We start from the raw sequence: 19572 nt of genomic DNA, 5'->3' as shown, positions 1-19572 counted from the left end.
CATTTCTTGAATAATGTTGTCATAGGCCTACTTACAATAATCTACTGTGTATTCTGGTTTGATAATTATTTGGAATTGCATGCGTACATCATACACACGTCCATTTATTCTTTTTACGCGCGTATTTTGCACAATGCGCGCGTAATTTTTCGCAAGCAAAGTGCTTTTTTTAGATAGAGAACCAAAATCTTGGTCGAAGGTCTTGGGGAAAAAGTACGTTTTCAATTTGGAACATGGACATAACAAGCAATGAATGAAAATATCATATAGGTCTAATTCGATCTTTTAATTAAATAAATGTTAAACAAAGTACAAATCGATTTGTTTTATCCCCGATAATGTACTAGAATATCACGGTATTAGATCCATACCCACAATAGTCAAACAAACCATCGATAGTTACGTCATTGTTTTGTTTGTTTTGCATTATTTACTCAAGTGACATATTGTGGTTGTTTTTTACATGTATTGTTATTGACTTTTTGCCATATACTGTTAGTCATGTGTTCTACCGTGTTGTATACGATGAACGCATCGCGCAGTTTCTCTTGGTTTTCATTTGGATTAAATATTTCACTTGGTATAAACGTCGGTGAAATCCCCAACCTTGCCAATGTCTTTTCTATTAATCTGTTTTCAAGTATAGATGATAATGAAGTATTATCATTGAAAATGTTTATCATTTTATGTACTAAGTCAGTAGATAATATATTCACACTTCGAAATGATAGTTGATGCCGACTTTTACCGAGGTTGTCCCGAGTGGGTTGTCTGCGCAGAACTGATCGTCTGTGATGCCAAAGCATAGGAAATCGTCTGCGTCGAAAAGTCGTTTGTTTGCCCATATTTGGGTCAGTATTTGCATAAAACGGTGTATTACTCTTTACGTTGCTAAGATAATTTACAACCCTGTACATATTGACTATGTCATCATCATGTGCAAGTAGGACATACGAGGCAGTAGGGCAATTAATGTTCACCCATCGTAGTGCCATTTGTGTCTTTAATTCCATCAAATCTGAAGCATCAACATCTATCTGGATTATGTCACCAAAATCGAGCGATTCTTTAAAAATTATTTTCGATGCATTTGGATTCAAAGAGTTTCCAAACAAAAACAATGTCTTGATGATTCGTCCCTCGTGGTTGCTAGGCCAACAGCTTCCCCAAGTATCGCGTATAAGCTGTCGTCTGATTGAATTATCATCACGTGATATAATAATATTTAAAAGAAATACATTTTGAGTTTTTAAAGGATTCATGTTGACGCAATAATCTGGATAACTGAAAATGTAGTCAATGTTTTTGAAAAAAGATTCCCAAGTTTTATAGCTTCCTCTTCCTCGTAAGAGTTCATTTGTAAGGAGTTCGATGTTAGACATGGATAGAGAAGCTAGGTGTCCTTTTAACTGGCGGTTCATTGAATCATTATTAGCTGGTAATAACGTCATCAATTCGTTCAATTTAACTATGTTTCGAATCGGATCGGAAACGAGGTTGAACTTTGACACTTTCTGTAAGACTTGATGAGTTAGTTGTCTGTCTTTGGTTTCTTCAAGATTGTAGTTGGAGGTGATAGCAAGGTAGAACAAAACGAGACAGAACATAGCAACCAGTACCACTTTCAGACGTCTATATAACCTCATTTTAGATTAGTCTATATACACGGAAATAGTCACTGGGAGTGTTTTACTTGCTTACCTTTCCATACACCACCTCTTCGTCGTCGTAAATTGTGGACTCAACATACGTTGTTTTACAATCAGGAAAGAGTAGTCGATCTTCCAATCTACCCGGATACAACGCTATACTTTAACAAGTATCCATATAATCCAATACCACAAATATGACGTTTAAAAATACATTATTTATTAACTGATTGTCATGTGTACCGTACCTGGTGAATATATAAATACGAATAATGTATTTAACCTTATAATACCAATATTGATTGCATCCATTGTTGTGCGTTCTGCTGTGTTGTACTTCCACGCATGTTTAGCCAAATATAAAAGTAATACAAATGATTCTAGCTCGATGGACCGTGATGGGTTTTATACCATATATTACTGTATCTATTTATTATATGTTACAAATTCATGAAACACATAATTTCCATTGAAATTTTCATTTCAGGGAAACGAAATGTTCAAGAAAATGAGGTATTTGAGTTTAGAGAAAGTTGCAATGAAAGTGGCCGATCAATACACACGACCAAAAGATAAATGTATAGACTCTGATTATTGTGTGAGCTGTATGCTTGCTGGTATCATGCTTGCCTTCCAATCCCAAGGTCTGGGGTTCAATCCTGACCTAGTGCCAGGGTTGTAACTCACGACTCTTCTACTTCACTCCCTAAGCCTCAAATGAGACTTAGTTTATAAGCACGATAACAATTATAAAATAGTTTATTCATCCTGTAAGGTACGGCGGTAGTAGGCATAAATGTCCAACCAAGTTTACTGTTTAATCGGCATGCAACAACATTCCATAAATATAAATGTTTTGATTAGTTCGTTAAATGTCATTTGAATGTTTGTTTACACTTTTGCCGATTCCGTAGGAGGCCTATATTTTGTTATCCATTTTAAACTAAACGCGACTTCTCCTATAATCATCAGGACAGCATTTAGTATAAATATTCCTCCTGCGATGAAAAATGACAGTCTATATAACCCACTTGCATCGTATATCACACCTGAAATATAATAATAATAATATTCTTTAGATTAACTTAAGTTTTTGCGTAGACGTGACGTGTGCGCGTGTCTAGAATGCAGGCCCTCTAAAATTCTCCACGAAAACAGGAGTCATGCTTACTAAGTTATTTGAACATTTCCTGAGACAAGTATAAGGTCTGTACCAACTCTACAGGGTTCAATTCGTGAGCATCCCAATAATTAAACACATAAGAATACTGCACACTGTATTTTATGTATTTTGACGTGAATACTGTTGCCCTAATTATTGACACACACATGCGCTGCGCGGGAAGCATGTGCGCGGGAAGCATGCGCGCGGGAAGCATGCGCGCGGGAAGCATGCGCGCGGGAAGCATGCGCGCGGGAAGCATGTGCGCGGAAAGACTGTACCCACATAATATCAATTGGTATTTCAACTTACCTATAACATATCCAGCGAACATACAAACGACTCCTCCAGGTAAAATAATAAGTCCATAAACATCTTTGAATCTTGTTACACAAACTGATTCACGTACAATAGGTGGAAAGATTATAAGGTACCAACCAATAAAATAACCAATTGTCGCCGAACATATTATAATACCATAAACGTTATAAATATAATCAAAGATAATTGTAAGTGTTCCTGTGATTAGCATTGACGTGATAAATTCGGTAGATTTTTTCATTAAGTTCATATGTCCTGGTACGAAGGCTGTAAGTCGACCGATAAGGCTACCAAGCCCATAGGAGCCTAACGCGAACGCCGCATTTCTCTCTGATATTCCTTTGTAAATTACACTTGCGATGAAGTGAATAAAAAACCCAATATAAGCATACTCTGCAAGTGATCGTACGGTACACAGTAGTATAAGATACGGGTACTTCAAATATAAACGTACTGTGGAAACATTGTCTATCGAATCCGTTTTGGTAAAATCCGACGCGTGGTCATCATTTAAAAAGCTGGTTTCGACCGTATTCACATCTTCAACTACCCCATTGCTAGTTAAGTTCATCTCCGTATTTTTCTTAAGTCGTCGCTTTTTGGAAAATTTTCTAAATATAAAGAGAGAAATTGGTATAGCGTTCATAGATAGCGCACTTAATATCAGCAAAGTTCCTCGAAATCCGAAATAAATTTTTGCCTCGGCACAGAATATCGGCGTTACGAGCATGCCTGAGGCTGACCCGGCGTACAGGAAGCCGATGTACACAGGAGAGCCGTTGAAATAATGTCCTATTATGAAGATGGTACTCGTAGCCATCAGAGAAAAACCCAAACCTATAAAAAAATAAATGTATATAGCAACTGAAGTGTGTGTGTATATTATGTTTCAATTGTTAGTTTTTTTAGTACGAGTATTGCCAAGGATCGTCAAGCATGGTACCGTATTCATTTGCGTTTTTCAAACACAACACGCACGTACGGAATATATATTGCACAGTTCTTTTCCTACAAAATTATTAATAGACCCATTTTTACGGTGTTTTTATCGGGCCACCACCACACACAACTCAGTGTGACCGTAGCTTAAATTAATGTTCTCTGAAACTTTTCTGAAGTGATTTAAAATGTCTTACCTGTTACCAATGAATGTGTAAAGAACAACTGCCAAACCGCTTTTGTTTGTGACGTCATCAGTAACCCACTGGAGACCATACAGCATCCGATGACAATTCCTTCCTTGTCACCGATTCGCTTCGTCACGACGACTGCCAACGGGCCTACAATGTTACCAAAACGCATTTTCATATAAAAAACCAAAACGACATACAGACAACAAATCACGTACACACGCGTCGTGACGTTTGCTCCCAAATTCTTCCCACAATGCGTCGCGCACGCTCTTTGCGATAAACCAATGCGCAGATACATTTTAATCTTAACATGATATATTTTTAAGCTATGTCTAAACTATCAAACTAGTTTGACAAAAAGGTGTGATGTGTCCAAATATGGAGGTGATATGCCCAAATATGGTAGTGATATGACATCGTCATGTCCATATTTGAGCACATCACATTTTTGTTGACACATAAAGTTTGATAGTGTAGACAGAGTTTTAGGTACATACCGAATACAGATATTGCTCCAAAGAATAAGCTATGTGCCAGTCCAATTGTGGCTGTTGAACTGCCTTGCAGGCTGAGTGTGAAGTCCACAAGAAAGAAGCTGATGGCAGGCCCAGCAATCCCCATTGTCAACAGATGGGAGACAAGGATACCGACGAGGGTTGCCAATTCTTTCCACTCCATAGTTGTCTACACCAAGGGTGTCTTAGTTTACTAGCCTACTTCGGAAGGATTCCCTGAAAATAACATTATTTTTTATTTTATTTCACCTTATTTATAGAGGGTGACCCTAAACAGCGTATGCTGACAAACAAGAGGCCCTTACGATGAGTGACAGTGGCTGTCTGTATACTACAGTAGTACACAGGGGTAACCCCCTACTCGTCTCGAAAGATGTACTAGGTTCTTTAAAGTGCACATGAGCTAGATGTGTACACTGGACCTACGGTATAGTCCTTATCCGGGAAGACTCGTTCTACCACCAGAACCATTAACAAATAAAATGTTAACGTCAGCTTCTACACCTATTCACGTTTCCTGCAATCATATAATAATATATAGTTAAATCTAACCAGCAGCAGACCGGTGGTACCAGCATGATTTACGAAAGAAACAAACAATTGGCACCAATTGGGACTCTGCCTTGTCAACGTACAGGACATCATGTGTTACTTATTATTTGCATTATCAAAGAATGAACTGTATCATTAAATAGGCAATGTCTTCCGTTTGCATGGTTTTAACCCAATGAAATAACAAATTCGAGTTTCGAGAAGTTAAAATAATTGTTAGGTGTTTCCCCCTAACCTATCAAAACAGTAGATTAATATAACAATTACAAAACATCCCAAAATAACTAATCAACTTAGGCCTACCGGGGCTATGAGACTAACTTTTGAACAATGCTCATGACAATTGCGTAAGCACATGCTTACTACCAGACCGTTTAATCTAAAAACAAATATGATTAATGAATATTACTTTACCATGCTTTGCCAGCGAAGATATCACTAAAATTATAACGTTTCCAAAAAAAGTACACTGTTAGTGCAATGTCAGTTTTTATAAGGAATTATGGTAAAAATGAAACTTAATGCACACACGAACATGCCGGATGCCTTACAGGATGTGCCTCCGAATGTCACCACTGTCTATCGTGACACTTACATAGCGAAGTTCAAAGTCCTACACTTAAGTATACAGTACTACAGTATAATAAGCCCATATAGTATTTCGTAAGAACATGGAACTATATAGTTCCATGGTAAGACTAATTTTTGACTCAGCTTTGCGCGGTAAACCATGTGTTCCCACCATTGTCTGTAGAGCTAACTGCCCCTACACATGGTGTACCCGGTTGCAACTTTTAGCCACGCAACCTTTAAAAAATATTCATAATTTGGCAAAATATAATTTTGCCAAGTATATAATAGTAGGCCTACTTGCTTTATATGTTTTTGTATAGCACGATAGTGCCTACAATTTTCAAATTACCATTCTGAATTGAACCAGGGATCTCAATTTTGAAAGGCTGGATACAGGTTGGTCTTTGCAGAAGACTATGTAAAAAAGTATCAAGCTAATTGAAATGGCTATTATAAGAACTTAAAATCAGGTAGGTACAGTAGTATGATTATTTTATTCTACTAAATGTAATTTATGAAGACCGAAACAAAAATTATTTTCCATTTATAAACCAAAAAAAATCCGCAGAGATTCGAACCCGAGCCGACAGCTAGACCTTATGAGTTCTCGAAACAGAGCATTACCCGTTACTCTACAAAGTACTGTACAAGACTGGGCTGAACAGCTGACAATAGTCTATTTTTTACGTTCTTTATTATTACATCATTCTGATCGTTACGTCATAAATATGCATATTCATGAACGTCATTGTGAGAGAACGGTGGAATAGAGTTAGCTACCGTGCTAGAGGCAAGGGGGCACACCAAATTTTTTTTTCGGCTTATCGCCTCGACCTTCGATCTCGTAAATTTTATTTTTGGCGCCCTTAATTTTAAGAACATCTGAGTTATATACATTATAGGCTTATCATAAAAATATAATTAAATAATTATAATTGATGGATTCCAGAATGTATTTTAAATGGCGAGTGGATCACATTGCCAACGAATAATTCTTTGATGGTGGTTCTTACAGAATCCAATGTGTTGCTTTTCTTTATTATAAATAATATAATAATTTGAAATAAAAGTTGAATTAAAATACGTCGATTTTCGATTTCTCACATAATTATTAATAATCAGTACCCATTGCGTCATTACACAATGACCAATCATAACCGTTTGTGCTATTTATTATGAAAATCAAGAGACTGCTTCCGGGTTATTTGAAGTACCACCTGACAGCAGAGTTCATGAGAGGAGAATGTGTGGTCGCGGAAAAAAAATCAATTATTAGTTAGAGCTAGGCCTAGCTTTACGCTAAATTAACTTTTGTAATAGCATAAAAATGGCACAAATAGGAAACAGCAATACACCAAATATGGGTAGTGATGCTAGAAATATTGATATAACTGCTACTGAACAAGTAGAAACATTTACGGTAAGCATCGAATATCCCTTTTTAGCTAGGCCTTAGTTAGTTAGGCCTAGCCAGCTAAATTAACTAGGGAACCGAGAGGGACAGCCAGGCACCAGGAATATTTGGCCCAGTGGCAGGGCATAGGCAGCTCTACTACTATAATCCCTTCCTAGACCTACCCAATCTATAGGAGCGTCGTGAAGTTGGTTACTTATTCTTTATAATAATATTATTTATTATATATTTAAAAACCGGATCCGTTAAAACCTAGCCTAGCTTGAGATAGTATGAGTATACTATATATTATATAGGCCCCCAAGTATGGTGTGTGAATATTATTAAATTGTTGGCTCTTTTTTGTCAATAATACAGTTTTTACAAAAACAAGCTGTGTCTCATCTATCCATATAATAATATTCTGTAGGACAGCAAATAAGTGTCAATGTAATTACAATAATAAAAATGTTAACAAACTGTTATATTTTGCCAAAACGTTAATTATAATTTGAGATGTTGTTTATTTATACAGGTATATGTCATTCAAGTCACAATGGGAGAATGCTTTTGGACCGTCAAACACAGATACAGTGAATTTCACGAGCTGCACGAGAAACTAGTGTCGGATAAAAAAGTAGAGAAATCTGCTCTGCCGCCAAAGAAACTAATTGGGAACACATCTAAATCCTTCATTCAGAAGCGTAAACAAGAACTGGCAGTTTATCTGCAGAAGTTGATGGAGAGATACGATCCGTTGCCTTCACATCTTTCACGTTTCCTTGAGTTTGATATATATGTAAGTATACTGGTTGAACTTTAACCTTCTACACTAAGATTTGTGACGACTTGAGACATTTGTTGCTTGACGACCTCTATCCTAACTTATGCACTTGTCAATTGTATGACACACTATACGACAGGATAGGTGTGCCATTTTTCCGATGTGTGTCACACCTTATGTATATGTGATACAACTTTCCCGGGGGTTGAATTGCATAAGTATAGTGGTTGAACCACGGGGTGAACAAACTTTAACCTTCTTAATCAAGATTCGTAGATCTGTGAGTGTGACAGCTAAGTGTTAGGTCTCTATGTTATGCCACTGAACAAAACATTGTTTTATATTTTAAAGGATGTGACTGGTGTATCCCAAGCTCTTGCCAGGGAACTCTATGAGAAAGGTGATCTTATCCTATCAAGTGGTGAGGTGTGTGAGATGACACCAATGCAGTTGTTTGCTATTACAGAGAGACTCAAATTACCTCTACCAACATGTGGTATGTAATCTTATACAGTATAATGTGCTTTGTATAATGTATTAACCTTTTACCTATGACATTCTTACCTTTCATTTTCTAGGGTCAAACAACATATTCAGTAATTGACAATTCTCAATGTGATCAGCTGATTATATTCCCAAACAAATAATTTGAAATCATTTATATCAACTAATATATTAGTGAAATTTAAATTTAATTTGATTTTTTTCTGCTTGGTTTTTTTTGTTAACAGTTACTGGAGATGCCCGTAATGACCTAGGTCATATCATGGACTTCCTTGCACAATTAAAATATCTCAGGGTAAATATTTGCTCTTTATTTTCTTTTATAATGCATTCCAATGCAAACACTTTTTTTATTCTGACTTTGTAACATCAGTACATGTTCCAGAACCTATCTTTCATATTAAGTACTGACTTAGAATGTTCTCTGTTACATAAACCGTTTTCTTATGTAGATTGTTGGATCACATAACATGCTAGGCACCAGTAATAGAAAGGTCGATGAACTTCTGTTTGATATCAGTCCATTTAAGAACCTTATTCACTTACAGGTAATTGATTGCTTTATTGTTTATATGAAAACACTTTCTTTACTGCAGTAACTACATTTACTGCAGTAACTTATGTTTCAATGTAATGTTTATGTAGTATAATATCTGTAGGTGTGAAATATGAGTAGTACATTAGTGTGTTATTAAAGCCTTGCTTGTCTACACTATCAAACTTTGTGACAAACAAATGTGATGTGCCCATATATGGACATGATGATGTCATATCACTACCATATTTGGGAATATCACTACCATATATGGGCACATCACACTGTTTTGTCAAACTAATAGTGTAGACAGAGCTTAAGGTTTGATTTTTTGTACTCATTACAGATTGATATTTGTGATTTGAAGATGATTTTTGGGTTAGAGTCATTGAAGAAAACGTTGCAAACACTATGTGTACATAAGTCAGCCAGAAGCGTTAAGGTAATATTGTGGAGCTGTAGCTTGGTGGTTAACATGCATGCCTTCCAATCCCAAGGTCCAGGGTTCAATCCTGACCTAGTGACAGGGTTATACTGTTACTCATAACTCTTTCAACTACACTTCCTAAGCCTCAAATGAAACTTAGTTTATAAGCTAAAGATAAATTATTTTAAAATAATTTATCCTCTTGTAATTGGCGAGTTGCTTGGATGCGTATACATTTTTTTTAAAAAAGATGAACAAATGATGGCGTATTGCGCAACTACTGTATTCCCATTAGGTGTTAATTTAAACAAATTAACACCTTCCTCTATTTGTTCATTTTTAAATTTAGAAACATATTTTTTTATTTTTACAAAATTAATAACTTCCTTTATTTGTTATTGTTGTCCTTGGTTACAGGACATTCTACTGCCCTCGGTCAAGGATTGGTCAGCCCCCGAGAACACTGCGAATGACGGTTGCACAACAGCGTATGTGCCGGCCTGGAAGTGTATCACTACTGCAGATTTCAGTCGTAATGATTTGCCAACCATAGATGAAACTGTGGTATGTTTACAGAAATTATTCTGAGAACTTTTATTTTAACATTTAAAACTAAAAGTCTGTCTACACTATCAAACTTTATGTGACAAAACAATGTGATGTGCCCTTATATGGACATAGTAATGTCATATCACTACCATATTTAAACATATCACTACCATATTTGGGCAAATCACTTTTTTTGTCAAACTAGTTTGATATAAATAGGAGTAATGTAGGTAGTGTTATGTTTTCATAAAAAGCTACAGATAAACTACCAGTTTAAAATCCTTTTTTCTTATGTTATAGAAACTTTTAGCAAAGGTAGAATACTTATTCATTGGCAACAACAAAATTACTGAAATCACCAATTTGGAACATCTAAGTTGCCTCACATACTTGGATCTATCATTCAATGAGATTGAGAAGATGAACTGTCTGCACTCAAGGCTAGGCAATGTGAAAACATTGAGATTAACTGGTAACAAGTTAAAATCACTGAAAGGGATGAATAAGATGTATTCACTGGTAGAACTGGACGTCAGCAGGAATCAAATTGAAAATGTCAGTCTATTTCTTTAGTTTTTTGGACCAATCTAAGAGTTCCTCAGGTGGGGTTTCTCGGGAAGTTTCACATAAATAATATTGGGTAGAGTTAGCCCCTGAGAAATACAAAACTGATAATATATATAGTATAAATGGGAGCAGGCTGGTTTGTTTGTACATTTGGTATATACAGTACAGCTATTAATTATTGCTCCGTTCCCACACGTAACCCTTCGTAACCTACGTATGGGACATTTTTTTATCCCTATCCTACGAATTATTGTTTTTTTTAATCGCAATACCACAGGAAGGTGTTTTTTATCGCGATCCCATGCATTACTTCGTAGCCACAAAGCTAGGACGTAGAGAACTTTGCAGTAATTTTTTGCTGGACTGTATAATTTCATTCTTTTACTTTGTTTTCTAATATTGCTACTGCAGGTGGTGGAAGTTAGTCATATTTGCAATCTACCTTGCATAGAAGTACTACAGATGTATGGAAACCCAATTACTAATGTTCAAGATTATAGAACTAAAGTGTTTGAATTATTTGTGAGTAGAGTGTCGGAGCTAAACCTGGATGGCCAGAAAGCATCTGAGAAAGAGCAGGTAAGTGGTACTGTGAAGGTGAAACGTTCAAACTCCTTACCGATTTTGCGATCATTCACATAATCAAAATAATTCCCTTATATATAATCCTTTAAATGACTGTAATAAATGTATACTTGAGCTTGCCTAATAACCTCATGTTCTTGGGATCAAGTCGTACTTTATGCTTAGTCAACAGCAGCTCCATTTCTTTGGAACCTACTTCCCGAACATGCAAATTCATTGAACTCCTTTAAATCAAAGCATAAGACCTTTAACATCAGCTGGGACTTTGACTTTACTACATGATTTCATTCATTGCATTGTTGTGTCAATGCGCCATGAGCATCTAAGATATTATTATTATTATTAAGTGTTTAGAAATGGCATTATTATTTTGTGGTTTTTTTTGTTACAGGATACAGTAGCTGTACTAATGGCGATTCAGAAATCTAAAGATCACAAAGAAAGGTTAACGAAGCAAAGCTCACCTCATAAAAAGGTAACAATGTAATAATCAGTAGAGAAAAATACAGCATCATTTCTTTTATTAAAACATATTCCGTTATACTCATTGTGAGTGAGTGAGTGAGTATAATTGCCCAGCTTGTAAACACAGGTTTGAGCAGTGACTTTGATCAAGCCAAGCTAACAACAGGACACTGCCAAGATGGGAACTGGTAACAGTCCTTTGATCTTATGTCTGGCTGCGACAAATACCAATAGTATTGTACTATGTGAGTGAGTATGATTGCCCGGCTTGTAAACACAGGTTTGAGCCCTTGCCTGCAAGTGACTTTGATCAAGCCAATCTAACAACAGGACACTGAGCTTGCTTTGCCAAGATGGGAACTGGTAACAGTCTTTTCACTTCAACTTTTATTGCGACAAATACCAACAGTACTTTAATGTACATATTCTCTACAGTGCGCGGCGTCTGTTAAGGGTGTGGAACTGATCGTGTTGCAGCCGCTTTGATTTCCAGAGCTCAGCATCCTGTTGTTAGATTGCCTTGCTTTACTGTAGGAATTGTGTGTTTGTGTAGTTGACATTTTTTGTTTCAATTATTATTAATGTGTCGGTTACACAGAGAATATTAGAGGCTAGTTAAAATGTTTTTTTCTACTGACAGTTTTTATTTTATTGTTTAAATATTTTAAATATCTTTTTAATTTTTTTATTTTTTTGCCAAGCAAACCTTGCATAGTATAAAAGACCTTTCTACCACATGGATGGTGAATGCAACATGATGGTATAATATTAGGTTAACCTAAATATTAGTATAAAAGTAGTAATTATGGTATTGTTATTATATTTTTATTATTATATAGGATGACAATGCAGAATCTTCCAGTCTAACAGTAATATATTTTCATTTTCATGCTATTTAAAAATTGTCTTCTGAAAATGAAATGAATTTTTAACAATGCTCGAATGTCCTTGACTAAAACAATCCTTTTGTGATGACATTGCACATGACATTGCACATGTGCGCGATTAAGAATTTGGTTCACTATTCGAAAAGAGTTTAAAATATTAATTCAAGATTCACTTTCAGAAGACAATTATACTATTGTTTCAAGCTAATTTCCTTCTTTTACAAAAACTATCAATTTGATCAATACTGCTGGTTGTTGTAGACATAGAAATCAATCCAAATTTGGTATTATTAGTTTTTTCCACTTCATCACAACCGAACCATTGTATTTTGCACGATTTAATTTAGAATGCGGTGAAAGTGCTTTGTCTATAAAATTATTCTTTTTGCCATTTTTCTAACTAAACACTGATAACATTGATAAACAAACAATAAATCGATTGACCAGGTTTGTTCAAATTGAATAGGTTTTCTTAACTAACAAGATAAACACATATTTTGTGTATTATAAAATGTTCAACTTTTTATTTTTGAATTTTATTTATTTTGCTTCACAACTGCTGCAAGTGCAATAAACATATATTATTAAATATAATACAATATATATTATATATACAGTATAGAGGCTACCATTATTAAATAGGAGTTGTGCTTTTAAAACTATTTAGGCAGTATCACAATTAATATTATCACTGGCTTATTTTATGGGTACATCCGTTTATTTATGTTTATAAGTTTATAAATGTTAGTGTGACATGGTTGTATTTCTAGATGAGATTCTACCACCACTACCACCACCACCACACTGTCTAAAGTTTATTTAAGAACTAACTCAATATCCTCTTGAACCCTACCCAATTGCCTCTGGTACTATTTGAAGATCATATGCAAATATGCATTTGAAATCAGCACTGCTGACTCTTATGGCAGCCCCTGCATATAGTATCTGCCTCAGACGTATTGGCTTATGCCTTTCCTCTGGTCAAGGTGGGCACTGGACGAGAGAAACCCTTGATCAATGTTAGGACCAATCAAGGTGCTTTAAACAGTCCTGGCTTTGTTTGTATCAAACCTGTTAGTGGCGGTAATTATCGCTGTTGGTTTCGATTGAATAAAATAAATAAAAATAAATACCTCTCAACATTTTGTAACCACAACAAAATGATTCAGCTACTGGTGATGGGTTTGTTTGATTTGAAATGGTGTCAATAACTACAATCAACAGTTGCTTTACCAATGTGGTCTTTGTATTTAAGTCCTTTTCTGTCATAAATACTTATTATCAAATTTGCATTAGTTTTCTCGTCATCTGCAGGTCAAAAAGTACTGAAATTCCCAATAAAGTAGTAGAGCTGTAGCTTGGTGGTTATCATGCTTGCCTGCTAATCCCAAGGTCCATGGTTCAATCCTGACCTAGTGCCAGGGTTGTCACATAAATGATAGTGTAGACAGAGCCTAAGCATGATAAATTATAAAATAGTTTGTGCTAGATGTTGGATGCGTATAAAAAAGGTTTACAATTTGTGTCTTTGTAGAAAGTGAACAAAGCAACAATAATTGATCCAGACAACAGTACTAACGATTCAGCAGGTTCAATTCAGTCGGCATGTAAGTGTATCATCCACCCATGAGTGTAAATAGTCACTACCATATTAGCATGAGAACATTCCCCCACATTTATTGTCGCAATAGGATGAGAAACTTGTTCTCTCTACTGCATTGAGGCAATTAAATGAAACTTGGAAATGTTGATCACACCAATCTTGCTTGTATTTTAAACAATGTATTTTATCTGTATTATAAACATAGTATTTTATCAACAAATGAAAATAATTTTAAACCATGTACTATATTTTACTGTGTTTAACATTGAAAAATGAAATGAAATAATGTACAAAACTATTGTACTTTATTCAGTAAAAATGTGTAATTGTTTCAGCAGCCACTGAGATTGACAATGCAGAATATCGCTCTAAAGTGGAAGCCTTACGAAATGAAAGTGGAGAAAAGTGGTTGAAGGTTTTTAATGAACTCCAAGACTCTCCTCAAACATCGCCAAAAGCAAGTCGCAAAGGCAGCAAATCTCCCAAGCGAGGGCACTCTCCAACACGATCTCAGAATAATTCACTATCAAATCCACGAAGGTTTGTATTCAAGTTTGTTTAAGGTCGTTTTTTTTTAAACTTTCACTGTCCATCATTTTAGTGTCTTTGAAAAATATAAAAAATTACCTTATTTCTAGTAAATAAAAGTGAACTATTATATGTGTTATACATAGTTGCATAGCCCTTGTATGACACGGCTTTTTTTTTGTAGTTTTGGAGCTTTTCCCCTTTTTTTGTCTTTTTTATGTGTTTTAGATTTATATTTTTATACAAATTTTAATGTAAAAATCAATTGCAATTCAGTTTTACTGTGAAGATTATTTTTAATAAATATACCATTATGAATGAATGTTTGTTTCGTTGACAGGGCCAGTGATACAGACTGGAAACCCACTTTACAATGGCAGAGTCAGCAAAGAAGTGAGCCTTTTGTACTTAACCCAACAACACTCGCACTTGTTATCTTTGAAGAAATTCCTCGCTACTCCGTTAGAAACCTTGTCGAATTGAATGCACTTTTATTGCAAATCCGTATGGAACTTTTGGGGCCAATCCTTTACACGTGTGGACCATTAGAGCGTAAATCGGTTAAAAGTGAGTATACAAAGCCGGGGAATAACGGACCATCGATTGCCGAATACTTACGAAGCATGTCAGCCGAATTACAGCAAGATTTTGTGAAGTATCTCCGTAGTTTATTTGAGGGTCGAGTCGAGCTGAAATCTACAAAGGTAAAAATAAGTAAAGAAATGATTGGTAGTGTGTTAGCGTACTCTTTGAATGCCGTGGAAGAAGTAGAAGCGGACAAGCAGAGCCGATTACAAGAGACTGAAACAGAAAGTGAAGGTGGGTCATCTAGGAAGTCTAGTAGCAGCAGTGCAAGAGGACTAAATCTAGGCCCAAGCATCAAGAAACCAAACAGCCCTACAGCAGTTGTACAGCCAGTTGTTGATGATGCTAGTTCAGGAAACTTTACAGAAACGATCAAAAGTACCGATCAAGGAGCTGCAGAAGGTGTAGTAGCATTGAACGAATGCATAGAGCAGGAGGAAGTTGCAACTGAACAGTTAGTGAACTCAGCGGATGATTTACCTGATATTGTGTACGATGAAAAGACAATAAGATTGAGTACATGCTATGATGATAAACTTCATTTAGCCCATCTGACCCAATGTAACAAAGTGACCGACCTTCATCTGACCCCTGCATTACAACAGTTGGCCTGCCTACAAGATGAACAAATCGTCAAATATTTTCACGAAAATATTGCACAAATTTCAAAAGAGAAGGAATGGCTTAGTCATATTTTATGGACAAAGGTGATATTTTACATCCACCCAAGCGAAGAACTTACGTATTGCCTGTTACTAAGCAACAAGGCATTATACTTTGTCAGTGACCAAGCGATTCAGTTGAAAAAGCAGCACTTTAGAGGTCACAAACGATATCAAAGCGACTCTTTTGTTGGAATGCGTAACAACGCAAACAATGTTATGAATTTCTCTGCAGGTCGTCCTGGAGTGCCTACCTCAGCAAGCGGCGACCTCTTAAACGTGAACTCGGAAATTTACTTAAACAGAGTGAAATGCCAGCATACGTTACATTTTGAGAATTTAGATGAGGTAATAGTCGGTTTATTCGATCAAAAACTACGCCTAACTGGAAAAAGTGGCGCAGATACTGTTACGCTAATGACGAGGGAGTTCAGCAAGACGCGGACATTTATTGAGAAACTCATGGATGCACTTCCTGTCTCGGGCCCCAACGAGAAAGACGACGATCGTTTGCGAACCTCCTCATGGGCAGATATGTACAAAGCGTCTATTAATGATCGCAGTAGTCATGAAACCTCTGAATTTGTACACCCAAGTGACGTTAAATTTATTTATCCGAATGAAGAAACAATTACGGAGTTAGCGTATATTATCACCGAGAAAGTGAAAGATAAAACACTTGATGCAAAAGAAGTTAAAGTTGTTGCTTACTCGCTTGTTCTTGAGAAACAGAAACATCCAACCGAGCAGGAGCAGGCCATGTATGAAACCCGTACATTCATTATAACCGATTCCCACTTAGCCTTATGCAAAGAGGATCATGTTAGTTACCCCATTCCAAGTTATGCCAGATCCATTCCTGAAACTTCACAGTACACAGTCACCGAAGTCATCCCGACTAAAAGCTTAAGAGAGGTTGAGGTCAACGAAGCATTGCCAAAGAATTTGACACTCACGTTTGATAACCCCGAGATAGTTGTTGATGTAAGTAAAGAACACTTCAGTGAGAAGTCGCATGAGAACGAACGTACAGACAGCGTCAGCTGGTTTCTGACCGTACAAACGTCGCAGCAGAGAGATCGCTTGATTAAACTTCTTCAGCAGCAGTGGTTACAGATCCACGATGATGAAGAGTTACGAGTCGTTGGTTTTAATAAACAGAATCATGCCGAATAAATACTGTGGGAATGCACAAGGAATGTTTTTATTATTTATTTTATTTTATATATTTAGGCAAATTGCAGAGGATAACAATAAGTGAATTCATTCCTCTTCTTAAAGGTGACAATCCTGTTCACCAGACAAACATATACACAAGATGCTCTATGAAAAGTTTTATTACAAGTCTTTGGGAGTGGGTTTTTTTTTTGTAATGAGAAAAATTCCAGACATATTACAGGACCCTTGGATTATCAATCAATTCGTGAATATTATTCGTAAACCTTTGTACTCGGCATCAGGCAATCTTTAGAAATAAGAAATGTTCTTGACCTTTGACATCTTATTCTGCAAACCAGTGGATTATTTTTAAGCATATACTTAGATTCTCTTTTTTGTACCACATGACTATCAACCAGTTTTTATTCTTAACTAGTTTTTATTTGTACTGTAGTACTGTGCAATTTCTAATTATTTCTTGTAATTATTTTTATCATCAAATGATTTTTTTTTTAATTGTTCATAGAAATATATCATAGAGATATATATAGTTAAATATCTATGATCGTAAAATGTTTTGTTACATTACAACTCTTTACTTAAAATGATAGACTTTGACTTAAAGTTAGTTTTTGGGTTATGGTTAATTAAAGTGCCTTAATATAATTCAAAATCCAATAATTGCTTATTTAACGGGAAATTTTCTTTTGGTGCAGTTTCCACTTAACTCTGTCTAATAATAAATAAATAGTATATAGAAATAATATATTATAGTCTTGATTTTCTAAAATTACTAAGTTGAGTTAAGCTTGGTTCCCACTAGAATGCAACACAAGGACGTCATCCTCAACCCAAGCGAATTGACCAATCACAAGGAACGGTTCGAATAATCCATCACTTGGATTAGTCAATTGGCTTGCGTTGCGGCTTACATCCTTGCGTTGCGTTCTAGTGAGAACCAAGCTTAAATTTGTCTGTATGAATTTATATCAAAGCAGCTTACCGTATTACAATTAAGGGGAATGTAATATAGGGCACTTTTCGATTTGTGACACCGGATGACCAAAATACATTTATAAATTTATGTTCAGTCATGTATTGTAGTGCACTCAAATATTATATATTATATAAGATCATATACTCAACTCAAGTTCACTGATGTAGATTGGCACCCTATAAATAAACATAAATTAGTATTGGAAAGCATAATTGGTGACGCACTACAAAAAAAGATAAAGAAATTCAAATTCCAAATAAAAGTGTAATTTAATATATGCAATGAGTTATTCTCATTAATTTTTATTCATTTTAGTAATATATCTAATATCTTGTATTTTTGCATGGTGAGATCAAATAAAAGTTTAGTATAAAAAAACAGCAATCTCATTACTAAATCGATTTGTTCGATATGGTCGTTGTTTCATGTTCCGTGACTTGCTAGATTTAATTTGTCATCTTTTTCATTACTATTCCTGCAGCTGTGCTTTTTTTCAGCTCATTTTTACGTTATTTGTTTAACCTTTATCTACTGGTATAATATTTATTTTTATTTCTAATTAATTTATTTTTTATTTATTTTTTCATAATATCTATTTTAAATTAATTTGTAAAGGCAATCCCGCCACAACTTTCTCATCTTTTTGGGGTCGTGCCTTCGTCCATTCTCACAATTATTTTCTCTTGTCATAATATTGTTTTTTTTTACTTTTACTTTTAATACACTTGAGCACAGTGTATTAACATACGAAAAGATATTACAATTCAGTGACTTTATTTCTATTTTATATCACTCTGTGCTCCACTGGTGACAAATTGTGTCCACTTGAGCACAGTGAAAAATATATACGAAAATATATTAAAATTAGTGACTTTATTTCTATTTTATATCACTGTGCTCCACCGGTGCCAAATTTGGTCCAGTTACTATAGTACTATTTCTATTTCGGAAGTAATAAAGGCATAAATGGCGCTCCGTAGAGAATGTTAGTGTAACACCAGTGAGCTGTAAACCGAAGGCTAGAGGGCGTACTCCAGATTGAAAAGTGATTCCAACAGGCAGGAGGGGGAACCAACAAGATGGCGGACGTAAATGTGTTCAAAAACATTATTTAATATAAAAAATAATAATCTAATATAATACATTAAGACCACATACATTACAACACATATTCTTGCCAAAGCACATTAAAGTTTTTATAAAATTAAATATTGTTAATCGCAATGAAATGAAAAATTTCTTGGTAATCTAGCATTTTTTGTATAACGAGGATCATATAGAATACGTTCGCGTTTATACGCTTAACACGCTGCGTTGCGTACCGTTCTCACGCAGATAGACTCAACACAGGCGTAGCAGTGTGTACAGCGTAGGGCATATCTGATTGGTCGATTGCAGCCGCCATCTTGTTGGTTCCCTCTCCATGGAGAATCACTTT

At 35.5% G+C, this 19572-nt stretch overlaps 3 protein-coding genes across 7 annotated transcripts; 1 reads left to right on the top strand and 2 right to left on the bottom strand.

Moving 5' to 3' along the window:
* Positions 1-286: 286 nt before the first annotated feature.
* LOC144855874 (uncharacterized) lies at positions 287-2405 on the bottom strand. The gene has a single exon (XM_078713826.1). It carries the CDS (start codon positions 1644-1646, stop codon positions 435-437), a length of 1212 nt encoding a protein of 403 aa, XP_078569952.1. The 5' UTR covers positions 1647-2405; the 3' UTR covers positions 287-434.
* A 28-nt stretch (positions 2406-2433) lies between these two features.
* LOC144855872 (monocarboxylate transporter 12-like) lies at positions 2434-5406 on the bottom strand. Of its 2 annotated transcripts, none has more exons than XM_078713824.1 (5): positions 5344-5406; positions 4763-4996; positions 4269-4412; positions 3124-3969; positions 2434-2698 (listed from the first exon to the last, which is right to left on the bottom strand). In XM_078713824.1, exons 2-5 carry the CDS (start codon positions 4941-4943, stop codon positions 2541-2543), a joined length of 1329 nt encoding a protein of 442 aa, XP_078569950.1. In that variant the 5' UTR covers positions 4944-4996; positions 5344-5406; the 3' UTR covers positions 2434-2540. The 2 variants fall into 2 exon arrangements, with proteins under 2 accessions (XP_078569950.1, XP_078569951.1); XM_078713825.1 differs by lacking the exon at positions 5344-5406 and adding an exon at positions 5086-5164 and having other exon boundaries at positions 4763-5049.
* Positions 5407-7127: 1721 nt separating this feature from the next.
* On the top strand, positions 7128-18502 carry LOC144855723 (uncharacterized). Of its 4 annotated transcripts, none has more exons than XM_078713638.1 (14): positions 7128-7325; positions 7834-8097; positions 8434-8578; positions 8814-8881; positions 9039-9134; positions 9468-9563; positions 9966-10112; positions 10398-10652; positions 11076-11243; positions 11641-11724; positions 12554-12583; positions 14136-14208; positions 14543-14744; positions 15073-18502. In XM_078713638.1, exons 1-14 carry the CDS (start codon positions 7233-7235, stop codon positions 17153-17155), a joined length of 3804 nt encoding a protein of 1267 aa, XP_078569764.1. In that variant the 5' UTR covers positions 7128-7232; the 3' UTR covers positions 17156-18502. The 4 variants fall into 4 exon arrangements, with proteins under 4 accessions (XP_078569764.1, XP_078569763.1, XP_078569766.1 ...); XM_078713637.1 differs by having other exon boundaries at positions 14540-14744; XM_078713640.1 differs by lacking the exon at positions 12554-12583.
* Positions 18503-19572: the final 1070 nt, after the last annotated feature.

Source organism: Antedon bifida, chromosome 11 (genome assembly GCF_963402885.1).
Source record: "Antedon bifida chromosome 11, ecAntBifi1.1, whole genome shotgun sequence".
Lineage (NCBI taxonomy): Eukaryota > Metazoa > Echinodermata > Crinoidea > Comatulida > Antedonidae > Antedon > Antedon bifida.
The sequence above is the reverse complement of the archived record's forward strand: the minus strand, read 5'-3'. Positions and strand labels throughout refer to the sequence as shown.